Genomic DNA, 12,003 nt, shown 5'->3' on the forward strand with positions numbered 1-12,003 from the left:
TAGGGACTGCAAGGGGATCCAACCAGTCCATTCTGAAGGAGATCAGCCCTGGGATTTCTTTGGAAGGAATGATGCTAAAGCTGAAACTCCAGTACTTTGGCCACCTCATGCGAAGAGTTGACTCATTGGAAAAGACTCTGATGCTGGGAGGAATTGCGGGCAAGAGGAGAAGGGGCCGACAGAGGATGAGATGGCTGGATGGCATTACTGACTCGATGGACGTGAGTCTGAGTGAACTCCGGGAGTTGGTGATGGACAGGGAGGCCTGGTGTGCTGCGATTCATGGGGTCGCAAAGAGCTGGACACGACTGAGCAACTGAACTGATCTGATCTGAGGGAGAACTCACATTGGAGACAACAATGGCACCCCACTCCAGTACTCTTGCCTGGAAAATTCCATGGACGGAGGAGCCTGGTGGGCTGCAGTCCATGGGGTCGCTAAGAGTCAGACATGACTGAGAAACTTCACTTTCACTTTTCACTTTCATGCATTGGAGAAGGAAATGGCAACCCACTCCAGTGTTCTTGCCTGAAGAATCCCAGGGACAGGGGAGCCTGGTGGGCTGCCGTCTATGGGGTCGCACAGAGTCGGACACGACTGAAGCGACTTAGCAGCAGCAGGGAGAACTCACATAGTCTAAGTTCTGAGGAAAAAATAACTGCAACTTTTAGTAAGAACAACTGTTTTTGCAAAGACTATAAGAGGCTTATTAATATTATTGATATTTGACATGAAAGGACACAGATTCTTAAGTTATTTATGTTATATACTTACAAGATTGAATATTAATTTTAGGTGAATTGACTACTTCCATATCTATGAATCTCTGCTTTGGTGTTTGCATTAGTCCAACAGATACGTCTTAATAATAATATTCTTTGTGTCTTATCTTTTTTTCCTGTGACTTTTATTTTTATTGCTCTGCAGTGCCTTGACAGCAGTAGTCAGGGAACTCTATGACAAAATAATTTTTAAAAGTGTCCAATTACAATTCAAAATTCTGAAGGATCTTTTGAAAGTAATAACCTACAGGATATAATTGACATTCAGAAACTAAAATCTGATCTACTTCTAGCAATGAAATTATACTACTCTGAAAGGACTGCCATAATAAATTCACCAAAGGGCATTAAAAATGTAGCCATTAAAGTGACTAAGAAAATATTAATGTACTAACATTACATGTTTTATGCTACTTCCTTAAAATCGCAAGACATATTAGTAGTAAAAGGTATCCCTAGGCTAGATTACTAAATGAGTTAACATGCTGTGTAAAGCCAGTGGATACAAAACAATTAAATTCTGCAAGCTGCAAATGCAAAACTTTAGTCCTTATTTCCCAAAAATTACTAACCACTCCTTTTTGGGAGGCAAAAGAGCTCTCTCTTCTTTTGTTTTATGAAACGTCTTTTTCTCTTGGTTCTTTCCTTGTTTTTGTGATTCTTCTTGGTCATATTCCTTCTCTGAATATTTTTTTATTCCGTTCTTTTTTTTTTTTTCTTTTTACCTTTAATACATGCTGTTCCTTCTGCTTAGAATAAACTCCCTCTTGCATGCCTGACCTGCTTAACTATATGGAGTATATGCATCATAACTCAGCTCAAATTCCACATTGTTTATGAAGGTTCCTCTATTTTCTCACTACAGCTATTCTAAAACTCAATTATAGTGGCTCAGATGGTAAAGAACCTGCCTGCAATGCAGGAGACTTGGGTTTGAACCCTGGGTGGGGAAGATTCCCTGGAGAAGGAACTGGCAACCCACTCCAGTATTCTTGCCTGGAAAATCCCATGAGCAGAGGGGCCTGGCAGGCTACAGTTCATGGGGTTGCAAAGAGTCAGACACAACCGAGCGACTAACACTTTCACTTTCATACTGCATTATGACTATTGGTCTGTGTGCCCTCATGATGACCATGAGCATTTTCCTGACATGAAATTTGTATTGATATTTCTGTCCTCATCACCATAGACAATTTTTGGAACTCTTCTGGCAACTAATCAATATGTGCTGAATGTATTAGTGCTACAAGTCCTGCAGTCCCTCAGGTAGTAAAATGTTAAGAGGCTCTTAAGAGGCTCAGTCCAATGATGATCAGAATTTTAGACTAATATTAATATTTAACAATATGTACTTTTAGTCTTGGCCATCTTGGACTCACTTATTCTTTTGTACACTTATCACATTTGGTCCCCAAACTGAGATTTAGACCAAATAAATTCTAAGATATGTCTACCAAATCAAAGCATTTAATCAAAGGTTTTTTTTTTTTTTTTTAAGTTATGCCTTTGGGTTAAAGATCTTTTCCTGTAGTTTTATTCTATTTCTTTTAAATTCAAAGTGAATTTTCTCTGAATACCATAATTAATTTATTTTTTCAACATTATTATAAAACAGCAAAACAAAGTTTCTTTTTTAACATACAGGTTTTACTTATTCTTATACGAAGAAAAGAAATTTGGGCTTTGGAACACATATTTGCATCCTATATGTATCCTTATAAGACACATGTTTATTCTATTTTGATAATTGATTACTCTTTCTAAATTCTGACTCAGAATCTGAAGTCAAAATTTAAAGAGAGGCTTGTCAACAAACCAGAATGAACTAAAGATGGAACTTTATTAATTATTTTTACAACCATCATTTAGACTACCATTCACCATAGTTAATATCTGCCATAATGTGAACTAATATATGGCTCTTCATGCCCCCAAATGACTGCACATATACCCCTGCAGGATGCTCCCATGCCTGCTGTCCATAGGTGAGTACTTGAGAAGAAAACAAGATTTACCTTCTTTGTCCTTGTGCGTGTTCAACGAGAGGAGGTTCTCGTTGGCCTGTACGCAGTATGCCTCTCGGGTCTGGACCCCTCCTCCGCAGAGGGCCGTCTGGTTGCCTCGCCTCTTGTCCTGTTGACTGAGCAGAGGGTCCACCCGACACTCAGTCCACTCTGTGGTCCTCCAGCTGTATCTAGATAAAGAAAATGCCGGCAGTGGCCATGTGTTAGTGAATAAAACTTTTCTCCAATCCAATTTGTTTTTTCCCCTCAAGAAAATTAATCTGAACAATTCCTTCCCCTTGAATCAATCTTAGACCACACCTCTGGCACAGGTTCAGTTTCAATCCCTTCTTCTACATCCTTACCCTGCTCCGTTTAAAGAGGGGTTAAATTTAAGATGATCCAGTTTTAATTGCACCTACTAGAAGTTACTTATAAATATTTTATGCAAAGAGAGCATAATGCTGAATATATGACATTTTATGTTTAATTAAGCTGAACTCAGGCTTGCCCTTTTTTCATGTTTATAAACAAAGGAAGATTGAATCTGAGAATGGAGAACATTCTATATGATGATGAACCCAAACATTTGTTTTGTCTTTAATAAAATGTATGAAAATTCCTTCTTCGTACTGGTCAAAATTGTTAATTGTGTGTTAGTAACAAAAATATAACATAATTCAGAGTTTTCTCTTTATTGCTGAGAATAAGAGTGTTTTTTTTTTCTCCTGTAACATTTGAGCATCCCTGATGAGTACTGATGAATGATGAAAAGAGCTGACATTTCTAATCAGTGGAACATAGGAAAGATGATCTATGCTTCTAAATTAAAGCTCCAATCAAGATTATGATGTGAAAAAAATGTCGGGGGATTGTCAGCCTAACACATGCTTTAAGGAGATAGCCAGGGTCTTGATGTCACTGAAGATAGACAGTGATGGCATTTCTCCACCTCAAGGAAAATGGATATTCTAAAAGCACAAAGAAAATGGCTCTTGGAGTACTTTATGTCACTTTACCAAGATGCTTCCTTAGTAATCAGATTAACAGCCAACACAGGTACAAATGGATGTGCTAATGCTCATCTCAATTAGACAAAAAGGTTAAATGGGCTCTTGGATGTCTGATCAAGATGCTTTGCTTTGTCAGTGGTAAGGTTTCATGTCGGTAAAGGTGAACTTCATGCCTATTTTTCAATTTTTGTAAGTGGTAATTTTAACAGAGGTACAGGTCTGGGGCATCAAGGAACAATGCTCTTGACATATATTTATAAAGGAGGTGCAGCATTCAGGTCAATTATAAAATCATTGATAATTGATGCCTTGGGAGGAGGGATGGGGCGGCGTGACAGAAAAGAAAACTAAACAAGCTATTCATTAGGGGAGTTAAAATGAAATTTTTATTTTATTTTTTTTATAGAGCAGCATCCCAACATAGGTCATCCTAAGGAGTCCTGAGGGAGAAATAAATTTTTTAGTAATGTCAAGTGATTACACATTCTTAAAAAAAGATGCTACCATCCACAAAGGGTTAGAAGACAGAGATTTAGAATAGGGATTTATTTTAATTAATAGTTAATGATGTTTGAATAACTGAGAGGATAAAGACATCCTAACTTGAGATAAAAAAAAAAAAAAGGAAGAATCTTGCAGGAAACGAAACACTCTGACTAGAGAACCTGGCAACTTCCCTGAAACTGTTATGTCAGGGGAACACACAAGTCAGTGGGGCAGGCAGAGAAGTTAGGAAGGAAACTCTTCAGAGTGTTCAGTTACTGGTTATGTTAGGGGAGAAGGGAGGATTCCATAGTGCTGCATAACTGAAGATCTTGTATGAATCATTACTATGCTTTGTTATTATTATTATTACTGTTAGAAATGGGAGGAGCAGCAGCAGCTGGTAATGGTAATTTTCCTCTTCACTGGTTCATCAAGTGCAAGCTGTAAGCCTGTTCTCTAAATGTTTCAAATATTCCAGGGAACCTTTCAATGAAGCTTGTGGGTACCTACTGATAAACTAAGATTCTGTAAGTTTTTTCGTAAATACTCTCTACATTCAGACCAACCTGAAACATATTTATCACCAAGTTAACTCACAGAAATGTCTTCGAAATGATTTTTAAGGATAAAAACAATATAGTTACAGTGCCAAATATTTCAAAATCAGTCGTGTTTAATCTGAATTTGATGAACATTTATTGGGCACTTACTATGTGCCTGGTCCTACGACATATACAAGTGATTGAAGAAGAAACAATCTCCACACCCAAGGTTAATAAGCAATCTTGGTCCTGAGAGAGCTTAAAGTCTTATTATTTGATGTAGTATTCTACTCTATTTAATAGGATTTGTTATACACAGTACTGAATTTTAATAGGGCTTGCTCAATAGGCAAAAGGAACCTATATTTTGAAAGATTATTTTACCTTATAGACTAGTTGACCAACTATGGTTAAATTCAACCTGTACTGTTTCTATAAATAAATTTTATGGAGACATATCCACACTCATTTCTTTACATATTGCTTACAGCTCCAACAGCAATGGCACCCCACTCCAGGACTCTTGCCTGGAAAATCCCATGGACGGAGGGCCTGGTGGGCTGTAGTCCATGGGGTTGCTAAGAGTCGGACACGACTGAGTGACTTCACTTTCCAACAGCAGAGTTGAATCATCATGACAGAGACACATGTGGCTCATAAAGACTAACAAATTTACTATTTTCTCCACTACAAAAAAAGCTTGTCAGTCCTCATTATAGAAAATATGCAAAGAACTACTGCTAAAAATCCAACTTTTGTGAAGATTGGAAAACATAGCTTGTTACTGACACTTTTATTTAGTAAAACTGGTATTATTTGTTTTTATAGGATAGTGTTTGTAAAGAGATACATTTCTACTTAGAATTTGTAAAAATCAGTATTTCTCAACACACCATCCAGTTGAAATCAAACAGCTAAAGGAATATGCAGTTTGGGCAGACGGGGCAGCAGAGACCACTGTCCTTATTAACTCACGTGGCACAGGGGGCAACTCCATCTCCTTGAGACACACAGGGCTCTTCTTCCTCAAGTTCTGGACACTTCTTCTCGCTGCCAATAGGAAACTGCCTGATGAGCCGAGCTCTCATGCGGGTGCCTTTAGGGGATGCCGGGTCATGGCATGTTTTTGAGCAGGGGCTCCACTCTGACCACTCGGACACCTGGCACTCCTTGGTCATCACGCAGGCCTGGAAGGTCATTGGCAGCTTCTCTTGCTGGCAGAAGCTGCAAAAGAGAATTAATATTCTCATCACAGACTTAATAGGCAGGCATGAACTTATAGGCAGGCATGAACTTGTAGGCAGGCATGCACGTTCCAGAGCAAAATCAGCTTGGACATTTTTATTTCTACTTGGAAGTACAATTTCAATTTCACTGAAAACGTACCAACATTTATGACGTGTAAAAGCTGTTAGACTCCAAGCTAACATTTGCATTTCCTCTTAGTTTGTAATAGTTGTTAAACCATTCACAGGAAATAGAAAATAAAAGGATGAAGCAAAATTAGCTGAAACTAAGTTTACCATATTGTTCATTTTACTCACTCCAGATTTGTTTTAACTTAGAAAATGAACTGTTAACATAAGACAATTTTCACTCTGTTTAGTGATTTAAATAAACATGCTTGGATAACTACTACAATATTATTTTGAATAGAAAAAGTAATTTAATTTATGCTTATAATTATTTTTAATATCATTTGAAATTTTAGCTGTCAATTACAATTATAATGTAGGCTTATTCAAATACCTCAACTTTTTCCAGTTCATACTTTAATGCAAGGTCTACATATGAGTATATTAATTAAACACATCCTAAGCATTAGAGGCTTCCCTGGTGGCTCAGACAGTAAAGTGTCTGTCTGCAATGCAGGAGACCTGGGTTTGATCCCTGGGTTGGGAAGATCCCCTGGAGAAGGAAACGGCAGCCCACTCCAGTACCCTTGCCTGGAAAATCCCACGGACGGAGAAGCCTGGTAGGCTGCAGTCCATGGGGTCACAAAGAGTCGGACATGACTGAGCGACTTCACGTTCACTTTCTTTAAGCATTAGAAGGGTGACAGAGGATGAGATGGTTGGATGGCATCATCGACTCAATGGACCTGAGTTTGAGCAAACTCTGGGAGACAGTGAAGGACAGAGAAGCCTTGTGTTCTGCAGCTCATGGGGTCACAAAGAGTTCAGACTTGAGTGAGCAATTGAACAACAAACATTAGAAATATAAATTTTTTAGGCTATACTGCTGTAGAGATATCCTCTAAATAGATCTAGAATATTTAGTCACCAGTAAAGTATTTATGTTCAAATTCTTATCTAATGTTTCCTCCTTGAATTAGAAGGATGTTGAATTCTTTTTTTTTTTTTTATTTTTTACTGAAGGATAATTGTTTTACAGAATTTTGTTGTTTTCTGTCAAACCTCAACGTGAATCAGTCACAGGTATACATATCTCTCCTCCCTTTTGAACTTCCCTCCCATCTCCCTCTCCATCCCACCCCTCTAGGTTGATACAGAGCCCCTGTTTGAGTTTTCTGAGCCATACAACAAATTCTCGTTGGCTATTTTACATATGGTAAGGTAAGTTTCCATGTTACTCTTTCCATACATCTCACTCTCTCTTCCCCTCTCCCCATGTCCATGAGTCCATTCTCTATGTCTGTTTCTCCATTGCTGCCCCGTAAATAAATTCTTCAGAACCATTTTTATAGATTCCATATATATGCATTAGAATATGATGTTTCTCTTTCTCTTTCTGACTCACTTCACTCTGTATAATATGTTCTGGGTTCATCCACCTTATCAGAACTGACTCAAATGTGTTCCTTTTTATGGCTGAGTAATATTCCATTATGTATATGTACCACAACCTCTTTATCCATTCATCTGTTGATGGACATCTAGGTTGCTTCCATGTTCTGGCTATTGTAAATAGTGCTGCAATGAACAATGGGATACATGTGTCTTTTTCAACCCTGGTTTCCTCAGGGTATACGCCTAGGAGTGGGATTGCTGGGTCATATGGTGGTTTTATTCCTAGTTTTTTCAAGGAATCTCCATACCGTCTTCCATAGTGGCTGTATCAATTTACATTCCCACCAACAGTGTAAGAGTGTTCCCTTATCTCCATACTCTCTCCAGCATTTATTGTTTGTAGACTGTTTGATGAGGCCCATTCTGACCAGTGTGAGGTGATTAGCTCATTGTAGTTTTGATTTGCATTTCTCTAATAATGAGCAGTGTTGAGCATCTTTTCATGTATTTGTTAGCCATCTGTATGTCTTCTTTGGGGAAATGTCTATTTAGGTCTTTTTCCCACTTTTTGAGCGGGTTGTTTATTTTCCTGGTATTGAGTTGCATGAGCTGCTTGTATATTTTGGAAATTAATCCTTTGTCAGTTGTTTCATTTGCTATTATTTTCTCCCATTCTGAGGGTGGACTTATTATCTTGCTTATAGTTTCCTTTGGTGTGCAAAAGCTTTTAAGTTTAATCAGGTCCCGCTTGTTTACTTTTCTTTTTATTTCTATTACTCTAGGAGATGGGTCCGGAGAAGGCAATGGCACTCCACTCCAGTACTCTTGCCTGGAAAATCCCATGGATGGAGGAGCCTGATAGGCTGCAGTCCATGAGGTCGCTAAGAGTCGGGCACGACTGAGCAACTTCACTTTCAATTTTCACTTTCATGCATTGGAGAAGGAAATGGCAACCCACTCCAGTATTCTTGCCTGGAGAATCCCAGGGACGGGGGAGCCTGGTGGGCTGCCATCTATGGGGTCGCATAGAGTCAGACACGACTGAAGCAACTTAGCAGCAGCAGCAGTAGCAGAAGATGGGTCATAGAGGATTTTGCTTTATGTCGAGTGTTCTGCTTATGTTTTCCTCTAAGAGTTTTATAGTTTCTGGTCTTACATTTAGGTCTTTAATCCATTTTGAGTTTATCTTTGTGTATGGTGTTAGGAAGTGTTCTAATTTCATTCTTTTACATGTAGCTGTCCAGATTTCCCAGCACCATTTATTGAAGAGGCTGTCTTTGCCCCATTGTATATTCTTGACTCCTTTGTCAAAAATAAGGTACTCATAGGTGCATGGGTTTATTTCTGGGCTTTCTATCTTGTTCTATTAGTCTATATTTCTGTTTTTGTGCCAGTACCATACTGTCTTGATGACTGTAGCTTTGTAGTATAATCTGAAGTCAGGAAGGTTGATTCCTCCAGCTCCATTCTTTTTTCTTAAGATTGCTTTGGCTATTTGAGGTCTTTTGTGTTTCCATATGAATTGTGAAATTTTTTGTTTTAGTTTTGTAAAAAATGCCATTGGTAATTTGATAGGGATCACATTGAATCTGTAGATTGCATTTGGTGATATAGTCATTTTCATAATATTGATTCTTCCTACCTAGGAACATGGAATATCTCTCCATCTATTTATGTTTCCTTTGATTTCTTTCATCAGTGTCTCATAATTTTGTGTACAGTTCTTTTGTCTCAGTAAGTAAGTTTATTCCTAGATATTTAATTCTTTTTGTTGCAATGGTGAATGGGATTGATTCCTTAATTTCTCTTTCTGGTTTTTCTATGTTAGTATATAGAAATGCAAATGATTTCTGTGTATTGATTTTATATCCTGCAACTTTGCTAAATTCATTGATTAGCTCTAGTAATTTTCTGGTACTATCTTTAGGATTTTCTATGTACAGTATCATGTCATCTGCAAACAGTGAGAGCGTTACTTCTTTCCTGATCTGGATTCTTTTTATTTCTTTTTCTTCTCTGATTGCTGTAGCTAGGACTTCCAGAACTATGTTGAATAAGAGTGGTGAAAGTGGACACCCTTGTCTTGTTCCTGATCTTAGGGGTAACGCTTTCAGTTTTTCACTATTGAGAATAATGTTTGCTGTTCAGTTCAGTTCAGTCACTCAGTCACATCCGACTCTTTGAGACCCCATGAATCGCAGCATGCCAGGCCTCCCTGTCCATCACCAACTCCCGGAGTTCACTCAGACTCACATCCATTGAGTCAGTGATGCCATCCAGCCATCTCATCCTCTGTTGTCCCCTCCTCCTCCTGCCCCCAATTCCTCCCAGCATCAGAGACTTTTCCAGTGAGTCAACTCTTCGAATGAGGTGGCCAAAGTACTGGAGTTTCAGCTTCAGCATCATTCCTTCCAAAGTAATCCCAGGGCTGATCTCCTTCAGAATGGACTGGTTGGATCTCCTTGCAGTCCAAGGGACTCTCAAGAGTCTTCTCCAACACCACAGTTCAAAAGCATCAATTCTTTGGCGCTCAGCTTTCTCCACAGTCCAACTTTCACATCCATACATGACCACTCGAGGCTTATCATATATGGCCTTTACTATGTTGAGGTAGGTTCCTTCTATGCCCATATTTTGAAGAGTTGTAATCATAAATGGGTGCTGAATTTTGTCAAAGGCTTTTTCTGCATCTATTGATATTATCAAATGGATTTTATCTTTCAATCTGTTGATATGGTGTATCACATTGATTTGCATATATTGAAGAATCCTTGCATTCCTAGAATGCAAAAACCAGCTTTTTGATGTGTTTATGAATTCTGTTTGCTAAAATTTTGTTGAGGGTTTTTACATCTATGTTCATCAGTGACATTGGCCTGTAGTTTGCTTTTTGTGTGTTGTTTTTGTCTGGTTTTGGTATTAGGGTGATGGTGGCCTTGCAGAATGAGTTTGGAAGTGTTCCTTCCTCTGCAATTTTTTGAAAGAGTTTTTAGAAGGATAGGCATTAGCTCATCTCTAAACGTTTGACAGAATTCTCCTGTGAAGCCATCTGGTCCTGGGCTTTTCTTTTTTGGGAGATTTTTTTTATCACAGCTTCCATTTCAGTGCCTGTAATTAGGTTATTTATAATTTCTATTTCTTCCTGTTCATTCTTGGAAGATTGAACTTTTCTAAGAATCTGTCCATTTCTTCCAGGTTATCCATTTTATTGCCATATAGTTGTTCATAATAGTCTCTTATAATCCTTTGTATTTCTGCATTGTCTGTTGTAACCTCTGCTTTTTCATTTCTAATTTTGTTGATTTTATTCTTTTCTCCTTTTTTCCTGATGAATCTGGCTAAATATTAGTCAATTTTATCTTGTCAAAGAACCAGCTTTTAGTTTTATTAATCTTTAGTATTGTTTCTTTCATTTCTTTTTCATTTATTTCTGCTCAGATCTTTATGATTTTTTTCCTTCTACTAATTTTGGGATTTTTTTTTGTTTTTCTTTTTCCAGTTGTTTTAGGTGTAGAGTTAGGCTGTCTATTTGATGTTTTTCTTCTTTCTTGAGGTAGGATTCTATTGCTATAAATAAACTTCCCTCTTAGAACTGCTTTTGCTGCATTCCATAGGCTTTAGGTTGTCAAGTTTTCATTATCATTTGTTTCTAGAAATTTTTTTATTTCCCTTTTTATTTCTTTGTAACCTGTTGGTTTTTTAGAAATGTGTTGTTTAATCTCCATGTGTTTGTGTTTCTTACAGTTTTTTTTCTTGTAATTGATATCTAATATCATAGCATTGTGGTCAGAGAAGATGCATGATATGATTTCTATTTTCTTAAATTTACTGAGGTTTGATTTGTGACCCAAGATATGGTCTATACGGAGAATGTTCCATGTGCTCTTGAGAAGATGTATTCCTCTGCATTTGGATGGGATGTCCTGAAGATATCAATAACATCCATCTCATCTAATGTATGGAGAAGGCAATGGCACCCCACTCCAGTACTCTCGCCTGGAAAATCCCATGGACGGAGGAGCCTGGTAGGCTGCAGTCCATGAGGTCGCTAGGAGTCGGACACGACTGAGTGACTTCACTTTCACTTTTCACTTTCATGCATTGGAGAAGGAAATGGCAACCCACTCCAGTATTCTTGCCTGGAGAATCCCTGGGACAGGGGAGCTTGGTGGGCTGCGGTCTATGGGGTCACACAGAGTTGGACACGACTGAAGCAACTTAGCAGTGGCAGCAGCATCTAATGTATCATTTAAGACTTGTGTTTCCTTATTAGTTTTCTGTTTTGATGATCCATCCATTGGTGTGAGTGGGGTGTTACAGTCTCTTACTATTATTGTGTTCCTGTCAGTTTCTCATTTTATGTCTGTTAGTGTTTGTCTTATGTACTGAGGTGCTCCTATGTTGAGTGCATATTATTTACAGTTGT

At 38.1% G+C, this 12,003-nt stretch overlaps 1 protein-coding gene across 1 annotated transcript in view; it reads right to left on the reverse strand.

The window, feature by feature from the left end:
• THSD7A (thrombospondin type 1 domain containing 7A) overlaps window positions 1–12,003 on the reverse strand; it is a 470,808-nt gene that overhangs the window by 213,359 nt on the left and 245,446 nt on the right. The window contains 2 exon segments of the mRNA NM_001206743.1: window positions 2,799–2,977; window positions 5,803–6,051. Coding sequence (NP_001193672.1) covers window positions 2,799–2,977; window positions 5,803–6,051 — 428 coding nt within the window.

This window comes from Bos taurus, chromosome 4 (assembly GCF_002263795.3).
Source record: "Bos taurus isolate L1 Dominette 01449 registration number 42190680 breed Hereford chromosome 4, ARS-UCD2.0, whole genome shotgun sequence".
NCBI classification, from domain to species: domain Eukaryota; kingdom Metazoa; phylum Chordata; class Mammalia; order Artiodactyla; family Bovidae; genus Bos; species Bos taurus.